A 24926-nucleotide genomic window follows, 5' to 3' on the forward strand; every position below is an offset into this window, starting at 1 on the left:
ACTACTTAGAAAGAGATTTTCAAAGGCTCTTGATATCCAGCTGGTCTTGATTCATATTGACTTCAACAAAATAGTCTTCGACCAATGGTGAGCACTCTGAAAAATCCCCTCTATAACTTGCCATTGAGGTATGAAAATAAGTGGTGTAAAAGGGATTGTTAAAAAAAAAAAAAAGAAAAAAAAATATGACAAATTAAAAATAAAAGGTTAAAATAAAATTTGGCTTCAGGCCATAAACTAGGGGGAAACTAACAGTAAAGATAGTTAAATGACTGGAAAGAGAACGCAACAGGAGCTATTATGAAAAAAAGCTGATGGCTTTTAAAAAAGGATTTGTATAGATAGCTGGGGAAATAAATTCTGTATGTGAAAGAAGTGCAATCGAGAAATTAAATAAATGGAAAATAAGGATGACTAAGTAGTAGTTAACATGCCCCTTCTCAGTTGTATACTATTATCACATCTATTTTTAATGTCTCTTCAGCTGTCCGCAATTGTCATCCTTTTTTCAGAACTTGTTCCAACACGCTTTGATACTGAATTAGCTGTTTTTTACTCTCCAATGCTTACAACCACATCTTTTTCTTACTCAACACTCCCCTTTTCCAACAATGTTATTCCATTGTTTCCATTTTTCATCTCTTCTTATATGTTGACTTCCCAGTTTCTGAGCTTTCCAACTACCCTTGTTCATCTTTTTTTTCTGGAGCTCTTTTGGTTGAATCCTAGCATGTTTCTTTTCTTCTTTTCTAAAGATACAAGCATGTTTTATATCATATCTGGCTACTGTACACATTGTTACCCCTTCAGAAGGGCATTGAACAGTGTTCATGTTGGAAATAGTAAGCTAAACTAAGGGAAAAAAGAAGTTCTTTTTGGCTTTTCCTTTCTGGTTCTTAAAAAAGAACCCAAACATTTAAACTCTCCCCTTTTCCTTTTTATCCTCAAATAACACAATCTTTCCATGAGCAGCTGAATATTCAAACAACAACAGGCATCAGAAGTGTTTGCGATGCCAGAGCTCAGGATGTGTCTAAGCAGAAGACATGAGATTTAGATGTATGGGCTACTGAGTGAACCTGACTTTTTCTTTCTTTTTTACTTCATAAGTATGCCTGTACCTTACCTTTATGGCTAATGATGCTCCACATTAACTTGGGGACACTTTTTTATTTATTAGGAAAATTAGTTCCAAACATGTTTCAGACAGTCTAATTCACCATCGTGATGCCTCAGATTATTCAGCTTCATCATTAAAATATCAGTCTTTAATTCCTCTACTTCACTACAATTCCCTTTACCTTCTGTACGCAAAGCCAATGGTGCAGCTGAGTTGTACTTAACAATGCTCTTTGGAATGATATTTTCAAAATTCAGACTTCCACCATGGAGTAAGCTTACCTTCAGCTGTGCCCGAGATACCATCGGCTTTGAAATTGCTCGTGCTTTTCTTCCTGCGGTGTTTCTTTCTGTTGGCGTGAGGTGAAGGAGGTGGATCAAGTTTGGGGCTCGTCGTACTGGATATACTTGGGCTTGAACACACAGAATCTCCTAACCCGGTATCTGCAGTTTCAGGGGGGAGGGGGGTGGGAAAAAGTATGGAGGAAAATTAAAATGCTGCATAATTTAAATTAATGATTGCTAGAATCCAAGCTATAACCCCTTGCTGTCTGTTAGCAGCTAACTCCTTGAGCTCATTGACTTCCAAAGGCTACAGCAGAGTCTCCTAACAATATCCATTACTTTTTCAAAAAGGTACAAAAAAGCAACTTGGCTGAAGTTCTGAATCAAGTCCGATTAAATCACCAGGACTCTGCATCAATTTTAGAAGCAGACCAGTTGGAACTGACAAAAAACAATGGGAAATCACTTCATTATTTCCAATTGCTCTTCCTTACAAAGATCTTATGGATCCTCAAATTAACATGTGTAACACTAGGACGTTCTAATACCTAATGGAACAGAGATATCTTAATATCCTCTGAATGCTATCTGCTTTCATTAATAATAAAGACAACACACAGAGAAAAGGTGGCAATGGCAATAAACATGGGAAAACAAGGTGAGTAACTCATGAATGCCTGGTACAATTAATACTGTGTGACAAAGGGCCACTTACTACCTGCTCCCAACGAAAAAAAATAATCCCAGGTTCGGTGTGTTTGGTTTCCCACCATATTAGCTGTGGTAGCACAACATACAACAATTTTAAGAACTAATGACAGAGTCATTTTCTCCGCTCCCCCACCAATTAGCTTGCTCAACCAACTCAAAATTAAAGGTTGATGACACCCCCTCTCATAAGCAGAGACCCACAGTTTATTCCCTGGTCCATGTAATGGCTGGTAATAATGAATGCCTTCTCTTTGAGTTGTTCTTCTCTTTTTCAGTCAAGAAACGTGTAACAGCAATATTTAGCACAAGTTTAGGAAATTAAGACATACTTGAAATTTCACGCTCCATCTGGGTCCTTTCACATCTCAAATACTTGTAACCTTTATCCAGTATTTTTACCCAATGTTGGGAATAGGATTTTAGTTTAATTGCAAATAATCTTTTGGTTAGGATTAGTGCTAAATGCAGTTCTAGGTTTTGGGGTTTTTCTAATTACAAAATTTAACATAACACCCTACACTTTTAAGTAATGTGCTTGCTATCATTTAAAATGAAGCTGTTCCCAGAACCTTGCTTAGATACCACATGGCATTTAAGTGCAATTCTGGTATTACACTTAAGATGAAGTAATATGTCAGAAAAATATCAAGTCAGACTATTTCAAAAGCAACTTTTGATTTTTTGAGTAGTTAAATGCCCAAAGAACTGCCTATTTGATAAAGAAACAGTTTGTTTGTTAATTTTTTTTTTCCCTAATAAAGTTTACTTATTAATTACCCGCACAGTTATGCTGCAAGTTATTAGTGGGGGATAAATTATGTAGCTAATTGCCTGGCAATAGAGACCAAATCAAACATACGTTTAATATTAAGGATTTTTCTTCTTATCCCTATGTCCACTATTTTGAAACCAATCATCAAGCATTTAACCACAAAAGGGAATCGTGGGAATGCATTTACTGTATATCTGTATAGGCGATTTTAAGCATTTGATCCAGAAATGCTTAAAGTGGCTATCCTACAAGGGCTTGTTGTCTCTCTAGGTGAAGAGGAAGGCAAAACCTGGTAAGAACCCATGCCAGTGCTCAGCATGCTCTTGGCAAAGGGGACACAGACATCTTTGACTCCCTTCATACTGGAAGAAGAGAAAGAGATGCAAAAGAGGATGCCGGCAATACAGAGGCATGGCCAAGGATGTAAGTTGGTTACTGCTAGTTCTAAATATTGACTTCCACTTTGAGATTTCTTTGTTTCCTACACTGGGTACTTAAAAAGAAGGAAGAAAAAAAAAAAAAAAAAAAAACAACAACCAACCAACCACACAAAAGCCTCCTTTGCAGCAATGACATGAAAATTGCCACGTTGAGACAGGCCAGCCGCAGGGCCAGGCACTGGCCAGGAAGGGCCTGGCTGTGGCAGCAAGTTCTGCCACGGGGCACCAAAAATGCATCTCATTAATTTTCAGTTGCTTGCAAAAATCCAGAAAATTCATAAATATCATGGAAAAATCCCAGAGACCACACCACCCAGGAAGGCTTGCTCACATCTAGCACAATTTTTCAATACGCTTCACTTTTTCCCCACGGAAATTATGAGACAAGTGTCACTTGGACAGGCCTCGTTCTCAGCTCTCACTTTAGAAAGAATTATCCCATTTTACTCAAGGGGAGGGAAAAAAAAAAAAAATCCAGGGAAAAACATGTCTATTACCCTCTCCCATGCCTCACAAAAAGCTTGTTTCCAAATATCTGGAATGCCAAGACACGTGCCCAAGCACTCTGGTCCCCGAGGCAGGCGTACGAGGGCTGCGTTCACCTCCAAGTGCGACTGCAGCATCAAGCCCCAGCGCCCTGGACCCGTCAAATGATGAAGAAACCACGCCCCGAGGCAAAACCACAGAATATATTTTACAGCAGGATCCTTGTTAAAAAATGTTAAGGTAGATCTGTACACTCACTGCGGCTTAGTCTAATTTCTAGGCTATAAATTGCACCAACAAAAGCTGCTTGTGAGCTCTGAAAAATGAGGACACTTATACACGTAAAGTCCGACTACTGGTGTCGGAGAGCTGGAGAATTAACCTCCTATGGTAAATCCCCGTGATCCGCAGCCCTTGCCAGGTAATAACCTGCCGTCCTTGGGTCAAACGGCTCTGAAGTGAAGAGCCCGAAGCTTTCCCTCCCCCTCAACCAGAAAAGAAACGCGAGTCGCTCGTAAACGGTGCCGAGCTGATATTGTTGGTGTATTAATGCCCTGTATTCCTGGTTTCGGAGACCACCCTTTGAAGATGGAAGTTATTTAACATTCTCCTGGTTTAAAATATGAGCAATCAAAAGGCGCTAGGCTTACACGCTGTGCTTTCCCATTTCCCACTACTTCTCTTGCCTGACAAGGTATTCTTCAAATTGAAAAGAGGGCTCCTGAAAGCCCGGCTTCGGAAAACTGTAAATGAGTTCAGGCTTCAGCCCGTTGAATGCAATTTCATACTCCTGACTGAATACAAATAATGCATTTTATTTTGTATCAATTACCACGCCTGAGAACAGACGACCACTGCTGGCACTATTAAATATATATTAAAAAAAAAAAAAAAAAAAAAAAAGGCAAGGAAAAAGGCACGCCAAATTAAAAAAGCAAGCGCCTCATTACTCCACATCTAAACCAGCTTTGACAGAGGCACTGGAACTCATAAGACGCGTTTCACTGGGTTGGGATGGGCTGTTTTGCAGCCATCCCGCACGTTCAATGTCAGCCATTAGTTCTTCCCAATCGGGCATCAATGTTCAACACACACCCGAAAAAATATATAATACTAGTAATAATAATAACAATCTGCAGCCTCTCCGAGCTTCAATACTTGAAGTATGAGTCAAAGAAGCAGTTTCACTTTTCACTCGGGAAGCTGACAAGCATGACTAGAGGGGGAATAAAATAACATTCAGTTCGCATAAATATCAAGCGGGCTGCTTGAGACTGATGGGCCAGGAATGTATTCTTAGCCATCATTCTGGCAGACAGGCCCAAGGACACTCATAACTTATTTTACAATCATTTAGTTTCAGCTCAAGTGGAAAACGTGACAACTTATCTCTGCTGACAAGATGCCATATCGAACCTTACAATTAACTCTCCCACGATTATCTGCCCAGCCCATCATTAGCTTTGCAGTTTTTGATGGACTGTACAGGCAGCTTTCCTTGATGATGGTCATCATTTGCAGGGTGTACATCTATATTATACAACATTAAGGACAAAACTCTCCCCTTGTCGCGTAGCTGGGGTTGTCCTGACCAGCACATCCTCTGTTCTGCAACTGCTGGGCCACGTTTCTAAGTCACGTACAGCAACGTGCTGTTGAAAAACGTCTTTTCCTCCAAAACAGAGGATCACTGTGCTCCAGCCTACGCCTGCTGCCGACTGCAATGTACAGAAGCGAGCTAGAGGTGCCCGTGCCCTCTCCCAGCAAACAGCCAGCCCTCCTGCCTGCCCTCTCTCCCCTGCGCAATTATTAACTCCTCTCGGCTGGAAGTGAGAGCTGTCACGAGCTGCGTCCTTGCAGTTTACCTCTGCACGCTTACGATGCAGTAAGGAGGACACCATGAATTTCACAGGCGTGTTCGGCGGCTTTCTGCACCGATGAGAAAACGTGTTTCTCACTGAAAGGTGAGTTTCTAGCTTTGCAGGGTCGTGAAATAGCGCCAAGTCTATACCAAGGGACAGGAGAGCTTCTGCACAAACCTAGTGCGACAAAGTACAGATGCTCGTTCCGGAAAAATTTTTAAATCATCAATTCAGAGTATATAGAGGGTAAGTTTACATCTACGTAAGTTATTTGAGGCCATTTAAAAATATGCAGTAACTCACTCCGTGCCCAGGAGCAACAGGCGACACCTGGTAATCAAACTCCTTAAGTTATCAAGAGATGGGATACTGATGAACCGATCACTTTTTTGTTAGAGTGGTGATTTTTCTCTATAGGTGCATGACACATGGGCTAAGCCAAAGGTTCTGCTTGATCAAATCCAACCCTCATTTGCTAGAAATTACAAAACAAAACAAAAAAAAAGCCAATGCAGCTTTTATTCCAGAAAGCAAGACCCATGCCTACTCTCTACCTTAGTTGCATTTTGTAATTATGATCACAAGAGAAATTCTTTTTGATTATGACTAATTCTGGTAGAAGAAATGAGAGGCAAAAGGGAAGAAGTATGCTTTCTACAACTACAACCCAGAATTATGAGACAGAACATTAAATGAGAAAAGAAACCAACCAATCCTTCTCGGAAGAGTCTCATGGGCTGTGCTGTTGTACTGCACTTTATTTGCCGTTTGAAACACATTTGATATCCTCTCGCAATATTGTCTGACGTTTGTGAAAGGTAACATTCCACACAAGTCCCACTTCTTCTCTTTCTATAGCTTTATTAGTCGGAAGCCACACACATATGCTCCACAAACAGATCTCAAGGAGAACTCCATTTGTGACCTCGAAGGACGTTGCGAGAGCCCTCCGGGATTTGAAAAGGGAAAGAAATCCACTTCCAACCACGCCTGTGCTTCGCTGGCGCCCCTGGCACAGTACAACAACTACCTGATATCCCCAACTCCCCAGCGCCTGCTCGGAGCGTGTCTGAGATGGGGACTGAGGCCGTTTTCCCTTCACCGCCTGCAGCGCCCACACAGCAGAGCTGCGGCAGATAGCGACACTGGGATCAAGGAGGTGAAGAAAACGAGGGACAATAAGCAGGTATGAGTGCCCCAGGCCAGGGTGAAAGGATGCAAAAAGCCTGAGGAAAAGAGGCAACATATAAGGTATGGGAATAGCAGAGCACAAAGGCTGAGATACAAAAATCCGAGAGAGGAGCTTCATCTTTGGCCCACGCTTCCTATTCTCTCTCCTACACACACAACCCTCGCTCCTGTGTAACCATCTGCAGCGGAAACAAGGATATTCTGACCTCTTCTATCTTCACGTCTTTTGATTTATTTCATATTTTTGTCAAATCACCTATTTACAAAAACTTGAAACAAACTCAACAGGTGACGCTATTCTCCACAGACCAAAGTCGAGCTTGATCTGGTTTACATTTTTCTTGCATCTTCTTGTTAAAATTTTCCAACAGGCTTTCAAAGTGAAATTAGACTTTTTTGTCAAGCCCAGCTCCCCAATGCAGCCTTATTCTCAAGTGGCTGGAGATTGATTAATTTGGGTTTTTGATTTGTCGAAGTGACAAGAAGTCAGATGTTACAAAAGCGGGACCGGTGAATGGGATCAATTAAAGAGCAGAAGCAGCAACACAATTAATAGCACCAGGTTCAAGGGGAAAAAGAAAGCGCTGATGACGAAAACAACAGCAACAGCTCTGACTGCAGCAGGAATCTTTGCCGCGACCCAAGGAAGGCTGAATCCAAAGAGGGTGTTTCAGAACTTTTACTATGCCATTAGTGTTGAAATGAAATAAGGCAAAGATGTCGGTAGCTGGTGGACTGAATAATAAAAAAATAGCTGGACACTTTCATCTTCTACACATGTGTTTTAAATAGAGGCGAAAAAAGCAATCCTTTTATTTAAACAGGGGAAGCAATAGACTAAAACCATCTGTAGTTGTATTTCAGACCCATTTCCCCGAGCTGAGATTTTTCTGGCTGTGAAATCCAATGCTCTACAGCTTCCCTTTACAGCTATTACCATAAATGTTCTATCAAGTTCTTTATATTCCTCCTCTGCCTCAAACCGAAGTTAAAGGGATGCTGCAATTGCACAATGACTGCAGAAGGCTGGAGTCAGGCACGGATGTACAGGACTGACATTAAAATCCTGTCAAAACTGCAGCTTGGCAGAAGTCTGTGGATGATAATAAACACTCGTGAGCGGGGGACAAGGGGTGGCACGAGATTATAGCCTACAGAAAAAAAAAAAAAAAAGGCAAATATTTTTAAAGTACACAGAGCTCATACCTACGGTAGGAATTAGGCGCATCCGGTCATCGTTTAGATGATTTCAGCTTGGACACTCAAGCTATCGAGGGCTTAAATTAACCTGCTGCACTGAACGAAATTAAAAGGAAGCTCTGAGCAGAACTGGGGGATGGAGATGAAAGAGCCTCAGGAGTATTCTCTTTCCACGGCGTCTACCATTTTTTCCAGCCTTGTGCCTAGAGCCTGTAAATCACAAAGCTATCCTGTCATGTACAGAAAGCCCCACTGAATGCCCAAGTTACTGCCTCCTTCCCTCTAATAGAAATTTCAATTAAATAAGAAAAACAAAGCTTCCTTCTTGACAAAAAAAGATCTCCCTGCTTTTGGAGGGTCTGGCTTTTGATACGTGGCAGCACGCCTCAAGCAAAGCGGACCTGAAGGCATGTTTGGCGTGACAGGATCGTTTCCACTTGGCAGCCTAATAAGCCGCTTTGTGACAAGCGAGGGACATCATCCACAGACTTGTGAGAGAAAGTCAGTCTCATGACAGTAAGGCACAGATATCGGAAGGACTGGCTTCAATAATTTTGGGCACAGTAAGACACTTGTTACAATCTTCCTCGTCTAAAGGAAAGACAAAGTTCCCTCTAGCTCATTTCCTACTAACACGTAATATCTGGCCGTCATAAAGGAAGCATGAAAGCAAAAATACAATATAGTGTTTAAAAAAAACCCCGCAAAAGTACATTGCTCACTACATTTTCCCTCCTAAGGAGTAACATATTACAGTGCTAGCAAAACACCATCCTGCTCCCTAGAAATCGAAGTATTGCTAACAAGAAAAGAAGCAACCGTATCCTGTTAACTCCCCATCACAGCCATCTTATGAAGTAGGTTCCCTGTATCACAGAAGGAATTTACTGTCTGACACAAGGAAAGGAAATGTCTATTCCTAAGCGACCCTCCTGTGTTGCCAATAGGATGACAAGCAAAGTAAAGACTGTATTTCAGAGGACCTGCAAGCCTCAGAGCATGAACCGGGAACCAGATGCTAATTTCTTCTCCACACATCTTGCCTAAAGCAGGTTTAGGTCAGGGGCAGAGACATTATAAACTACTCCCTGAGTTAACACAGTTTGCTAATTTATCTTATCCCCGATTACACAGGCGCATCTTTGCATCTGTCTCCTTTGTACTGTACGCTGAACATGCCCTGTGGAAAGATCAAGCATGACAAGTTGTTTGAATACGTAAGGACAACAAACTAGAAAGAGATGCAAGTCTTGGATGTTGTAGAATGCCACCACATCCCAAGGCAAACCAACTTCACGGCTCCCACTGAACAGATCTACAGTCTAGATATGCAAGGGATGTCTCTAATTCTTCTGGCACAATCTTTTTCACCGTGTGGCATCAGATCTGTTGAGAAGATGTGATTCTTACATGGTGTCACCCCGCATTGCTACAATTGGGTGTATGCTGCTGTGGGCATTGCTTCTCCCGGCCATCAACTTCACACAAAACAGAGGGGTGAGGAATGTTACAGAAGGCAGCCAGTGATGGGGACTAGTTTCAGGTAGCTAGTTCTTAGCCAGCCCACGAGGGAGAAAGAAGATGGATGGTCCTTTTGAAGACAAACTGTATGCCTGTGGAACGGTTTCAGGGCAGTACCTCCTGGTTCAATTCCAGGTCATATGTTGGTTCATCTGCCACTTTTGAAGCCAGATAGATAAACAGATACCTCAAGAATAGGTCACAGCTGTGGCATGCTGGACCTAGCAAACCCATCAAGACCATCCCAAGTAATGGTAATTTGCAGAAAAATAAACACATGGGAGCACCACCCAAAGAATACATCTTGGATGAGCAAGCTACATCACGATCAAGTACATACAAGACTATGTGACAAATACTATTTTATATCCTTGGTCAAAATGATGTGCATAATAAGTTCACCTCACTTACACAGAGAGGGTCAGAGCTCCGCCCTGATCTAACGATCAGCATGTTCTTCTAATTGCAAAAAACCTCATTTAACAATATTTTTCTTTGAAATAGAGCTTTAAGGTCTCAAGGCACTTGGAAAATAATGAATGTACGCCTTATTGAATCACTTCCTACTAAAATATTTACCTTGTGTTTCAAGATAGGCAAAATAAGACAGAAAAGAAGAACAGACTCTTCAAAGAAATGCTCAGAGCCAGAAAGAGACCTATGTCTCTTGTCTCTACATTCTGACTTTAACCTTCAGTCTGTATAACCTGTGGATAACTTCAAGCAATAAACCTACTCACTGGTAACTGAGAAGAGGTTAGGAAACTCTCCACTGTCAGCCCACAGGACTTCAATGACAAGCCCTAATACCAGTGTTTTGGAAAAAATCAAAGAGACTTTCACTATTAATATTTTCCAGTTAAAGCTGAGTAACTGCTATATACCAAATAGGCAGTTAGCTGCATCATGCTAGGTAGGAAAAAGCTAAGGCTTTCCTGGTAACATATGCCACAGAGCACCAGTGACAGAAAGACAAAGAAATGATGGAAGTGACAGCAAAGACACTCTTAACCAAAAGCAAACCCAAATATTTTCCTATTGCAGAAACCTACAGCTGAAAAGTAAAGCTCTTAACATAAAGCTATGTCTTTGCTGCCTTTTATAGGTGTCAGATGACATAATTGCCATTGACAGACTTTTAAATTTTTAAATTTAATCAAGTACTCTTTCTAGCTCTGACCAGCTCTTCTGAGGGTTTAGATAACCAAAGTCAGGACCCTTCTTTTGCTCTCACAGAATCCATGCATCAGAAAAGCCACTCCCCTAAACTGGATACTCCTCATCGACCCGGACCGTGGGTGGCACACACGGTCGCTGAATTAAGGGGGTGAGATCAACTGTAACAAATGAAGGGCCCAGCGACTTGAAAGGAGATGCTCTTCCACCTGCGGGAAGGCCAGGTCTCTGCGCTTCAGCTGTCCCCCAACAATCAGCAGGTTGTGAAGGAGTTGCGTATCGGATTTAACACAGAGGCTTCTTTCACTCCTTGAACTGTATATGCTGTGAAGAAGCTTTGAAGTGTTGGATTCCATAGGTAACGTATACACAACATCCCTGTACCCCACGCTCTGTGATCTGGACTGGAAAGAAACCGAGCCTGCAAACAGACATGCTTGATGAGACAACCCCTCTCATGTTAATTGGAACAGAAACTTCATTACGCCAGAGGAGAAATAAAAGCATCGTGTGTGCTTCTTGCGCACACTTTGTCCAGATCCTGGCAAAAAAAAAAAAAAAAAAAAGCAGTGTGCTCCTGGACATATGTTAAACGAGAAATCTAATTATTACAAGCATCTATTTGAACTTCCAAAGTATGGACATGAAAAGGAGTTCTGAAACTTGGAATTACTCCAATGGTAGTTATACATTAACTTTTTACCGTCTCAATTTTGTGTTTAAAATATTACTAAACTTTATCTAAATTTATTATTATTATATAAATTTACACTATTAAAATTTAGAGAAGAAGACTAAGAAAAATAAAAGCGTACTGATCTGGGACGTTTACTCATTTCCCTCCTTACAAGTCTTACTTACAAGTTCCTTAAATATGGAATGTATTTGGCTTATGAAATTTTCGGTCATATTATGTGAATCAGAAGAGCTTATAAAGTGTCACATTTTGCTCCTGCAGTATTATGTCTTCCCTGTATGTTTACTTGCAAATGTGTCTCTCAATCGATATTACTCTCTGTTAACATGATTTTATTTTTCAAAGTTCATAAACTCCTGTAGGATATTGTGTGAATCCGTCTCATCCAGGTATTTCCTTGCAATTATAATTTATCAAGATACGTCAGTCCTGAATGCATACAGGCATCCTCACATCAAATGCAGCTCTTCACCTTTTAATAGCTAGTTCCAGAAGATCTGTCCTGCTGCTGCTGCTGAACACAGCCAGTGTGTTGATGTCTCAGCCACTATTTAAGGAGGTCACATTTATTTCTGAGCTATTAGGAAAAACAATCACAGCTGATCGTCTATCTCAAACTTCCTGGTGACTGACCTGCCAAGAAACATCACAGCAAAACTCATTCCAAACTGCAAACATTTAAAATTAAAGCAATCTTGAACTACAAGCATAAAAAAAAGTATTGTTTTTTGAACAAGTGAACTACCTTTTTATACAAATGAGACTGTAGGACTGCCTCCCTGATGAAGTATTCACTTTGTACAGAAGTGCAATCATCTTCAATATTAACCCTTCCATTTTGACAGACACTAATATAGAAACAGAGAACAGAATGTATTTTACAGACTTCTAAGCGCTGTATCTGTCAAATGTCAGGCATCTGAGCTGCAGAGAACCAGCTTGCAGCTGAAGTTAGACAAGGAGACAGCTGTGGAGATATATATATATATATGTTTTAAAACACAACCTGAACTTAAAAGTGCCCCCTGTTTCTAGTGATATCAGTGCTGGGTATCCACTCTCCTTACTTGAGAAGTACTGACTTTCAGTGGTGGTTAAATACCATGAGTAACACACTAACCCTGAGCCTGAAAGGTCAGGCACGGGCAGTGTCTCCCAGGCACGAGCTTGAAGACCTGATAAAAAGAACATTTACTATTCTCACTATCCTGTCAGGCTAAAGTTTATGCTCCATAATAAAAATATAGTGCTTTGGTTTGAGTTTTTTTTTTCTTTTTTTTCTTTTCTTGTGAGTGGGGACAAACAGAGAAGGTGTGACAACCAAACCCAGCTACAGGCAGAAAAAGCACTGATTTACTGAACACTGCTAGACAACCAAGTCAGATTAATCAACATCAGTAAACAAACAAACAAAAAATAATCTTTTTTTCTCTATTATAAACAACATGCCATATGTATTCCTATTTCAGTCTAAATTCTAAGCGAAACTAAATGCAAAATATGCATTTAAGCATCCGTGAGTAAATGTCGGGAAAAACCGAAGCTTTATAGTTCCACTCAAAAAGTTAATTTAGTCACATAAACAATTTACTGACAGACATTTGGCACTTCAGGCTGTGAACAAGATTAAGATGAGCATGAGGTTGCCAATGTCAAATTATCTGAAGATGAAAACTCGCATTTCTTGCCATTTTGGAACCAAGCACGGGATTTAATTGCTGAATGCAATAATTCTTTATATTTTAATCAGGGGGAGGGGGAGAGCTGAAAGAAAAGGATCTTAAACAAGAAAAGCAGATGGGTTTCTGAAGAGCTGCAGAATTGTAAAAATCCATATAATATCGCTCTAGATTTGAATAGCAGCACTAAGTAAACACAGAAGAACTTAGCTGAAACTCGGTGAAGTTGTGCAGAAATGCCCACGTGCCCACAGCCCTCCTTAAACCGACATCCCGACACCGCTCACTTTAAGCCTCGAAGGTTCCCTGGTGCCATCTCCCTCCTCCACCACGGACACAGATGCCGAAGAACCGCTCTCCTATCTTTCATTCTTTTAACTCATCCCGAGGCAGTGAGTTCTCTGGTGGACGTGGAGCCCAGTGGGACCAAGTGGCCACGGCTCATCTACAGTTTGGCGTTGGCCAAGCTGCAGCCCACAGCCTGGGTACCTGGTGAAAGGCATACGGAGAGCAGGAAGCGAGCCAGCAGCGTTTGGACCCGTGCTGCACACACATTTTGCCCCTCGATTATGCTGTTTCCAGCGTGGCATCGTGGGCAGAATTTCAGGAAGGCCCTCGCAGTGCTCTTCATTTGCACGCCGGGATAGGTTTTCCCCATTGTTTTGGCGACAAGCAGATACCCAGAGAAGACAAGGTAAGGGCCTGTATTTTGTGAACCTGGTAGGAACCTCCTCAAGAAAGGCAATCTTCAAGTTCCCCATTCAGTTGAGATTTTTCTTGTCTACAAACCAGAATAGGTAAGCGTTGGGTCCTACTGCTTCTGGATGCTAAGTTGTTCCTACAAAACCGCAGGCAGAAAGCATCATTTAGTTCAGCGCTCTGAAACACTATTCAGAGAGCTTATCCTTATGCTGACACCATTTGGGAGAAGAAAGCTCAGTGAAATGACAAATGGGACATCTGCTCACATCTCAGAAACATCACGTTTCCTCTCCCCATCTGCCTTCGAGCTCAGGTAGGGCGCAGGCAACATGACGCTTTCCCGAGTAATGCTCAAGCTGTCAGACAATGACCAGATTTCTTTGTCTGACCTGCTCTTTCTCTCCGAGCACCGAAACGATATGGCTTCCTCCTGCTTTAACAAGTTCCAGAAACCAGTGTGAAACATCACCACTTCTGGGGTCTAATTTAAATATCAGACAGTCTTTGGTATCCTCCTCTTCGCCATGCGGCAATGGAAAAATGATGAATGACACAACTATGAGAATAATATAGCAGAACACCTAGCTGCAAAGGTCTTGTTTCCATGCGAGCACCTCACATACTTTATGGTGAGGCTCCAGAAGGAGATATGGAATGCTCAGAGACAATGAAATTTGCAGAAGTGAAAAACTGCTGAAATTACAGTCTAAATGAGGTGGTGCTGGCAGGTTGCTTGGGGAATTTGGCAGATTTCATTAATTGTGATAATCCGGTAAGGATATACCTGTCCTCTTTCTCAAGAAAGAGGAGCAGCAACTCATGATTTGCTTTGAAATCAAGGATGGACTTTGAGACCAGTTTATTATTATATGGAACTTATTTGTCACCCCAAGCACAACAGTCGCTCTGCCCTGCATGCCTTACATTATTTTTAGGAACCACAGGTTGCAAAACTGCATCTCCCCCTGTATAAATGAAAATAAATCTGAAATTCTAAGTCCAGCAGAATAGTTCTTGCCATGCATTATTAGCCACAAGAAGGGGGCTACAGCAATTCTGAGAAAACATCAGTTTCCTATTCCCTTTCTTGACTGAGTAAAGGCATAGACACGACACTGGTGGGAGTCCAGCTACTTAGGACATTGTTGCATAGAATTTTCTAGTATTGCTGGTTGACTGGGCTACTTCAAGTAAGATCTTGTCAGGGATGTCAACTAAATTTTAATACTGGAAGTTTTTGAGTATGCAAACCTCATGCTGAAATCATTTTCCAGAAATTGCCAAAAAATACTACTTTATAATCCACGTTTATCGGAGTTTACCCTGCTGAACTGACCAAGTTTCCCTCTGGAAGTATTGGTCAGAAGCAATTTTTCTCTTGATCACAAAAGGGTATGAAAAGTACATGATTGTTCCCTTTTCCTCCCCATTCTTAAAGACAATGTAAACTACTTGCACATATACTGTCTTATACATGGTGAATTTTAAAACATTCAATATTAGGAACTGCAGGAAACCCCAGAGTAGCTCTAAAGCAGCTAGAAAAAAGGAGATAATTACTTGACATTTGCTTTTCAGTAATGATTTCCTTCTTTAAAAAAGAAGAAAAAGCTCTTCCAACCTAAACCATCTATATACACTTAACAGAAATCTGAAATTCTATAAATCTATTTGAAATTATATAATTTATTCTAGTCAAGCATTTTCCTATTGAATTCCAACAAATCCAAATGATGTTTTCTCGTTCACTTTTGAAATCAAAGTGTTACGACTGTCAGAAGCAAGTTGAACCATTTTCTTTTCCAACGCACAGCAGAAGGCTCCATCATTTAATCATTCCAAGTGCTGACGATCAGAAAAGTAAGTCAAGTTGTAAGGTCTGCATTAATATAAACACTCCAATGACCTCTCATACCCCATGGCACAGTGAGAACTCAATTTTATGTTAATAAACCCTAACACCAAACTTAGAAACTCAAAAGACACCAGGTATTACAACTTACATAAATTACAGCTGAGATCAAATGGCCCGTACAAGCAATTGTACAGTGATAAAGCCTAAGTGGATGATATTTAAACAGATATTTGATTTACTGCAGAATTTTATATCATGGTAGAATTCAAATGACAATTTACAAGTCCAGAGGAAAGAAATCCCTGTCCCATGCAAACTACTGTTTGCAGCACTGTTTCAGAACAGCTTAATATTGTAACTTTAAGGGAGAAATTCTTCCCTCTGACAGTCTCAGGACACAGTCTTAGAAGCCAAACTATAAAACCTGACATTTAAAAAGAGAATGAACAAGCTACTTCTTTATCCCCAGGTAGGAAATAACATCTTCAGTCTTCTGCGAGTTAAGTCTCATGAACCTAATTTTTGCAGTACAGCTGGCTGTGGTTTCTTCTATCAAAAAAAAGCTCTGATGCTAAGCTTGAGGATGTGCCTTTCAAGTTCTTTAGAGATGTACAAATTGTGGAGACTGTAGAACAGACAGCACCATCTCTTATTAGTGGCAGCAACACCACTAGTTAGTATTAACCCGTTCTCCATGGGAAAAAAATTGCATTTTGTACTCAAGTTTGAGATGCCTCTCACAACAGTACTCCTGGCCAGCATTTCCTCGATCCCTCAAAACAGTCCTGCTTTTCCTAGCTAAGAAAATTTGCAGAAGAATGCATGAAATAAAATAAGAGCCGAATTCTCAGAGGAGAAATCGTGCAGATGCACATTTTTGAACCAAACTTCAACACCCGAACAGGTTACGAATGGCTCCCCGGAGACCAGACAACCCTCTTATTCCCCAGCAGCGAGCAACTATAGGTAATTCCAGGTGAAAAAAAAAATGATCCATCAAGGAAAAGATTTATCAAAGGAAAAAAATCGCAGGCTTCCAATGTGATCCAGGAAAACCTCTTGGCCAATAGTCGCAGCAGCAGTAATTGTTCTAAATCTATCAATAAAGCTAAGCTGCTCCTTCATTGACTGCAAACACCAATTTCTTTCATGGAGGATTATAAGTTGATGTTCATGGTCTCTCTACCGCCATTAGGGTGATAAACAGTTTAAACTACATCAGGATCTGACATGTAGATCAATTCTGGGTCCATAAAGAATCTACACAAGAGGTTCCCGGACAGGGATTTACTGCCCCCAGTTTTTATTCTCTCTTGCTGCTAAAATTACTTCTGTCAAGTACTTACAAGACTAAGAAAAAAAATGTAAAAAGAATTAATTTTTCATGTGCTGCTGGAACAGACTTTTTAAATTTCTGAGTTTTTAAGGCAAATATGTTACTGCATTTAAAATTATGCTGAACAGCAGGTGGTATTCAGCTAAATAGTGAGCCAGCCGCACGATGTGCTCACTATCAAGCAGACAGCAATTTGAAACACCGAACTAAGCTGTCTAGATTTTCTCCGAGGGCAGTCACAGGCTTCATGTTACCAGTGCCAAATTATATTAGACATTTAATTTTAAACCTCAGGTACTTAAATGTAAAACCTTACAACAGTAATAGTCATAAAGCAGTGGGGCATTCCATTTCAGAGAATGGATTTTTCTATTTTTCCCCTTTAATTTAACCAGCACCTCCTGTTTTGTGGCTCTGCCCACTACAAAGTAATTTATCTAATTAGGAGATGTTCACAGCTGCTTGAAAGACAGAACCCCCAGGAAACCAAAGGTCTGGTTCGGAAGACTTTGAAAAGTTCTCCGGAGCTACACAAAGTATTAATTTAATGTGAAAAAAAGGTGCAGAGAAAAATTGAATCCCAATATGTTATTTTGTCTACAATAAAACCATGTGACAATAAGCAGGCATATTCTCCAGTACATTGGCATTTGAATTCCAAAAGATGCTTAGCTTCTCGCCATACCTGCTGCTTTCACAGTATTATCTTTTTATGACTAAAATTCAAAAATCTTTTAATGGAGAAAAAAACCCTGAAATTAAAAAGGGTTTTTCATGCGTCAACTTGCCAACATAAAGGACACATCTACGAGCTTACCGAAAGATGATACACTGATAGCAATGAATTATTCTTCAGGTTTTATAGCAGCTTTATTGCAATACTTCTGATTCTGCTGACCCTTAGTTGCCTAAAGCTCACTGTTAGTCCAATTTTTCCACCATACTCATAAAAAACCCACAACTTTTTTTTTTTTTTTTAATTAGAACCTGTGAAAGAAATTATTCAAGTCAGTCTTGTTTAAAAGCATCTACCAGCCATCTGCATTTTTTGAACAAATATTTCATAGATAATTCTAGCTGTCATCTCTTTAGATCCAGAAGGAATCGCGTATGAATGTCAAGTCGGAAAAAGGTACTGCACATACTTGGGAGTACAGAGCTTGTGTAGGAGGAAAGGTTCCCTTCACCATGAATTTCAAGCTAGCTGAAGCACAGCATCAGGAGCAAAAGACAAGTCCAGAAAATATCTCAAAACCAGAAACAGCATCACAAAGTAAAGGAGAAGGGAAAAGGTAGGAATTCAGGTTGTATTTCTATTGTTCAACACATTAATTACATGCCACTTCTAGGCACTGATTGAATTCTGAATTTTGAAGATTTTCCTCTATTGCAGCCTCAGTTGTCACATCTGGCACTAAGGAGCACGGGGACGGCATCTGCTCACCTGACTGTAGGCATGTTAAGGTGTAAAGGACCGGACACTACATCTTGTCTTTCACTTGCCTTCTGGTGCAAACGTACAACATTCTCCAACTTTTCTTTGAGAAGCTACATTATAAAAGAAGGATGCAAAAAGCTGAAACTTTGGTATAACCTTTTAAAAGGAAAGTAGAATTGGGGTGGGTTAAAATGACAAAGCAGCGTGGGAAAAAGAGAAAGGAATACATGGTCTTAACTGTGAAAACAGTTAAGTCTAAAGGAATACGTGCAGGGCATTGCTGACTGCCCTAAAAGACTTCCAAAGAAGTGGGTGACTTGGGTGGACGCTGAAGAGGAGAGTGCTGAGGCAACTGATCATGCTGCTTAGCAGGATCTCTGGCTGTCACCAAGGCTGAAATAAAGGATGCTTGCTTTAGAAAATTCTCGGTCAAAATCTGTACCATTTTGATGCAAATATCACGCACCTGAAGATGTTGCCCACAAGTTTAGAGCTCCAGAAATGTATGTGCTTCAACAACTACGAACTGGAGAGCCACTGCCAGTCAGAGCCAAGGTGACCATGATTCTAACCCCTCCGTTCTCATGAGGAGGCACTGAAAGGCTGTCCAAAGCTGCTTAAACCCCCAGAGACAGTATCTGGGCTAGACCTGGACTCAAACCTTATACATATACACACACACACATATATATACACACATCCATATGTATACGGGACATGTGAAATAGTTTCCATACTCCTGTAATTCTCACCGTTTCAGGGATAGCCATCACAAACAGCTTTTCCTCCCCCTTCTCCTGTCCTATTTACCATTTTTGCCCCTGTTATGCACATTCTCAATTTTCTTCTCAGTTCTGCCTTCTCTCACACACTCATCTCCCTTTCTCCTCTGTTGGATGAACTTCTCTCGGTTTCTCCAACTGCCTGCTAATCCCCATGCTCCTGGACACGCGTGGTTCACCGGCACGAGCCATGTCTGCGCACACCACAACAGAAACACCCGAGTCCCAGCCCACCCGCCGCGGCTGCTCTGATTTGCGTAGGCAGCAGGTCAGCTATAGGTGAACAGCATTATATCTCTGTCCTCCCCCAGCACTCCGCGGAGGCCCGATGCACCATTTTGTTACCAAATACCACGTGTACTCTTTAAAAACAACAATCCCTCTCTCACTGTTACAATCTAATCATTGCAAAACACCATCTGGAATAGTGTTTGCTCCTTTTAATACTGTTAAACGCTCCACAGAGAAAACACTGCGACTATGCCAGTAGTGTGCATACATTAAAGCAAGAGCACAGCCGAGAAAGGACATGCCGATGAAAAGATCTGGAGGATAATTTACTGCTAATACCTACCACACAGAGTAAGGAAATAAGAGTATCAAGTGAACAACAACCTACATCACGTACCCGAAATTAAAATTAAGCAGTATTATAATTACATTAGCTCCTCCTGCTGAAAAAGTATTGTATTGATCTGTTCTCTTTTATCTCATTTCTCTTTTTCTCTCAGATGCTCTAAGTTTGGCTTCCAGCAGAGCATCTGGGTGAACATCAGGTTGTGCTTTTTTTTTTTCCTTTTTAAAAAAGCAAACCAAATTCCCCCTTCACCCCAAAGCACATAACCCCCCCCCAGCTCCAGGTTTCTTACCAGTGCTAATGCCAGAGTTTGCAATGACTGTTGCCTCACTCCACTGATCTGCACTGGAGACCGAGTAAGAGCGCTGATGCATACCATCCGGACGACTGTTGAAGGAGACTAGACTGATCCCACTTGCCATCTGAGACACAGATGTGCTAGTAGTCACGTTCCCTAGACATAAATGGAAAATAAATTGTGTCAATAGAGAAGACAAAATTGATTTGCATGAAGATGGATGGGTGCATCTTAACAGAGCAGAAAAAGAGATTACTTAACTAGCGCAGCTCTCCCTGAAACTCTGAAGACAATGGTCCTGTGACCAGCTTGGGACACTGCAGAGTTCAGCAGCCCACTCAAATCCAGCTAGGAACTTCTGACAAAAGAGCCTAAATTTCCAAGATTTCACCTCATTCCGTTCATTCATCTTCTGGAAAGCACAACCTTACACAACACTGCTACCAGCCACATTCTGTATAGGTTCTCCACTTCTCACTGGTACAGCATGAAAGACAGACGGCGCACAGAAAATAAATTTATTCCTGAAAACCACTCTTTACAGAAGCAACTGAGATGAGACAACTAAGCCAACTCAAAGAGTTTAAAACAATCTACGTCTAACTAATATTTCACCTAAGTATGTCCCCCAAGCGAAGCCAAGAACACAGTGATGGAGAGCAAATAACTACAAGCATTGTGAGACCAAGCAAAAAACTTCTTTTGATTTTTAATCTTAATATTATGACACAAAGCACACACTAGAGGCTTGTCCCACTGACTGCAAATACCATTCCTGCGTCTTGTCCCATCACAGTAGACCCATCACAACTCTAACTGAAGGCCTATGACACAAAAGGTGAAATAGGAAGAATAGACTTTACCCAGTAAACACTAGAAACAATTTTGTATTTTTATGATCACTGAGGTCTAAGACAATAAAATGCTGGGAGGCGTGTGCGAGAGGGAGCAACAGGGACAGGTTTCTCGCCATAAAACAGAAGCGTGATCTGGTTGAATAAATTTTAGAGTTGAAACAATTACACCTTTCCAGAAGCTCAGGTTTCTGATGGTCTTACACATCACTTGACATGGGCCAAAGTCTGCTCTACAGTTTTGGTTTCTGAGCACATTTTACTCCAATCCTAACACAGGATTTACATATTATAAAGACACAAAGATTTTACAAAGCCAGTTTCATTCCAGGTGGCAGGTCCTCATAAAGGACCCCACAGGTCTTCTGCGGATTTAAGAATACTCTTTAAAAACAAATGTAAAGGGAAAAAAACAGACACAATTTTGTAAAATACCCTAACACTTTGAATTTCCATTGCACCTTCTACTGATGAGTTCAGAAAAATTAATGAATTAATTTTCAATGCTCCTGTGAGGTTGTTAATTATCTGCTATCATTTTCCCCATTTTTCAGAGGTTAAATGACCCAGGGCCACAAAGGAAGATTGTGGCAGACTTGAAAATAAAACCCAGATCTCCTGACTCCCAGTTCTATCATTATGTCTTTTCCCAGAGCAGCCTTTGGGAAGACAGCAGAGCTTAGTGAACTACTTTGTGTTTATTAGAGTTGGCATAATTGTCCCTTTCTCTCCTCCCCTTTCCCAAGACTAAATCTCATCTTTAGTCCTTAACACAGATTCATCACTGCAGTATCTGTCCACCTGAGTCTTGAGTGTACTTACTCAGACTCAAGAACTTCTGTGTGGCAATCTCTACTTAGTAGACATGAAATACATAGAAAAAAACAATTTACTCAATTATGCAAAGTCTAAGGTGGATTCTGGAACCATGTTGGAACCTCCCAAGGCAGTGCTTTAGCTACTGGCACATAATTCCTCTCTAATCGCCTTCCCTGGGCAACGCTTTTGTCCAAAAGAATTCTGTAATCAGAGCATCTTCTGCCAAACTGTTGAAAAAATTTAGCCCTCCAACAACTGGTCCTCTTCAGGACATTGTGTGCCGGACCCCATCAACTGAGAGCAATTTACTAATGCTGGTATTTTAGCACCTTCTAAAGACATCTTCCAAAGAAATGTTCAGCAGAGAAATTAGGCCTACAGAAATTAAAGTACAAAGCAGAGGATCAAATTATAGCTCACTATCTTAAAGTCACAATAGAAGATGAAACACTGTCTGATAGTACACATATTTTGGGGTCTCTTAAAAGACACACCTCCTTCCAAATGAACTTCTGTGATGCCACTGATGCTCACTTTGAAATAACCCTTTCCTCCAGTTTTCACAATCCAGAGAAACTACGAATGTTCACGAATTATTTTGATTATACACCAAATTTACAGGAGTGGCTGATGTGAACGACAGAGACTGAGACCAAATGCACTCTAGAAACTTCAGATTTAGGCCAACATAACACCATGTGGTTCAAGAAGGAGAAGTCCTAAGCTCTGCTCCTGGGGCTGAACAACGTGGTGTAGCAGCAGAGGCTGGGGACCAGTTAGCTGAGTAGCAGCACTGCTGTGAAGGACTCAAGAGACAACAGTGGATGCCAGAATGTATGCTAACACCATACTCAACACAAACCGCAAGCTGGGCACACCACGATGGGCATCTGGAAACACTGTACTCAGTTCTGGGTCCCCCACTTCAAAAGGATTGTTGGGAAATGGGAGAAGAGCCAGCAAAGAACTGCCAAGACAGCCAAAGGTCTTTGGTTTTGCTGTTGCACCCTTTCGGGCATCTTTAGATTATTCCTGGAAAATGGCTTTGGGAACAACTTATTTTTTTCACAAACATCTACCCTGCCAGACTCAAGAGCAACGCCACAAACACACACTTTTAAGCTGTAGCCGTCTTTCACACTGTGCCTAGTAAAACAGGAAGCTACATGTGACGAATTCCTGCAAGAGTATCTTTGTAACAAAGATCAGGAAGGAGAAAACTGGTACATGAAAGCCGAGAGGGAGTGTTTCCTAGGTATCATGGGAAAATCAAAACAATTACTGGACATCTTTGCCTGGATGACACATCCCCATTACTCCGTGCTGGGTGGCTGAGTTGCAGAGAGCGGCAATATTTGTAAGTTGACATCCTCTGCCTAGATCACACATTTTTGAACAGAAGTGTCCAGTCACTTTCTAACCATGATGCAAAACCAAAATCTTAAAAAGATAATATCAAGACTTCTACATCATCATGTCAACACCAAAAGCTTTACTTTCACCTTAATGCCACCTTACGGAACTCCCCACCCCACGTTATGACATGAACCTGTTGAGGAAGTGACTTATTCTGCAAACTAATTCAGAATTTTTCTTTCACTTAACATCTCTGAAAGGTGTGGGCTGCTGGCAAGGAATTGGTGCCAAGTCCCATCACGTAATACTTTACTGATCAATGATGCAACTCAACTCAGCTCCCTCTTTTCTGTTGCCATAGTCTGGTACTGCTGCTACCTGCCACCCTTGCGATAACATTTATTCAAAGTTAAATTCCACTTCATTCATGTGCTGTAAGATTTTTATGATATATCAGACCATGCAAACCGGAATTCATGGGTAGATAACAGAAGGGCTGCCCTTTCCTCTTCCCCTCCTAGGCATGTTCAGCTCTAGCACAAACTTGTTACTTACAACCTTCTTTAAAAATAATTATTTCCCAATCCATTGCTATTTTTTCCACTTCTCAGGCTAATCACAGCACACCCAGGACATGTACCCCACCACACCAGTAGGCACTAATGCTGTCACACAAAAACAAGAACTACTGGAAGTCAGCTGCTGCTCTCACACACTTTGTATGCTTCTACAAAACAGTCCTACGCTTTTTCCTGTCCGAAACAGGCAAACCCCACTCCAGACCCCCCCACAAAGCAATTGTCCTTTCTTTTTTTTCTCAAGGATAAAGCCTCAACAGCAGAAATCATCTCAGTCTTTCAGCAGACAAGTGAGAGACAGTTAAAAAGTGGAGGCCAGCAATACTCATTGAAGAGTAAACCCTGTATATTGGCTTAGGCACATGAAGCCTTTACGTCAAGCTCTTACAAGCAAAGCCTTGATGCATTCTGCATCTGTTGTCTCCCCCATCTGTACATGTGTACACACACACATGTATATCTATCTATATGCAGATAGATACGTATCTCAACATTAATGTGAAATCCATGGTCAGCTACCTGGCCCATTCTGGAGTTGTGAAAGAGTGCCTCTTCAAATACATCATATATGCATCAGCTGGTTGCTTAAGTTGATTAGCAGGGGGCAGTTAAATTACTATGCTAATCCATGTATTCTCAGCACTGTTTCCTTGATATGGATATGTGTATATGCTTACTGGGAAGCCTTGATTAGTTCAAGCTTCAATGTGTCAAAGGCTCCAGATTCTTTCCAAAGAATAATTTTAGCTGTACTCACATCCCTAAAGTGTGGGAGCTGATTTGAAAAGGTACTTACCTCTACCATATGCTATTTTTCTTTAAACAATTTGCATTTCAAAGTGAATATGGCATTTATATTTGAATGAATATCAGTATGTTGCCAGAACTGGTCTCAAATGAGCAAAAAAAGATGCTGGTCTCCTATTGAACAAAAATGTTTTCATCTACCAAAGGAGCATCAAAGGAAGAGTTCCTCTTTCTAGCTCTAGACAGCTTTATTAAAACTATCTTTTCTGATATTATAAAATACCCCGTTATGATCACGCTTACAAAATGTTCAAACAATTAAGCTCTACAAGACCCATCCAAATTAAGATTCAAGGTAATTTCCAGGTTTGGTCAATGCTCAGCAGAAGAGCCTCTATGAAAAGTGAGTGTGTTCATACAAAATTCAATTTATATATCCATCTAT

At 40.9% G+C, this 24926-nt stretch overlaps 1 protein-coding gene across 13 annotated transcripts in view; it reads right to left on the minus strand.

Annotated features, from left to right (window-relative positions):
* AGAP1 (ArfGAP with GTPase domain, ankyrin repeat and PH domain 1) overlaps positions 1-24926 on the minus strand; it is a 390393-nt gene that overhangs the window by 96706 nt on the left and 268761 nt on the right. For 11 of the 13 annotated variants that reach the window (XM_042784242.1, XM_042784241.1, XM_042784240.1 and 8 more), the window contains 2 exons: positions 20122-20283; positions 1402-1563 (listed from right to left, as the gene is read on the minus strand). In XM_042784242.1, coding sequence (XP_042640176.1) covers positions 1402-1563; positions 20122-20283 — 324 coding nt within the window. The remainder of the gene's footprint in view (positions 1-1401; positions 1564-20121; positions 20284-24926) is intronic. The other 2 variants (XM_042784244.1, XM_042784238.1) reach the window with 1 other exon arrangement.

Source organism: Tyto alba, unplaced genomic scaffold (assembly GCF_018691265.1).
Source record: "Tyto alba isolate M040663 unplaced genomic scaffold, T.alba_DEE_v4.0 Super-Scaffold_7, whole genome shotgun sequence".
In the NCBI taxonomy this organism is placed as follows: Eukaryota; Metazoa; Chordata; class Aves; order Strigiformes; family Tytonidae; genus Tyto; species Tyto alba.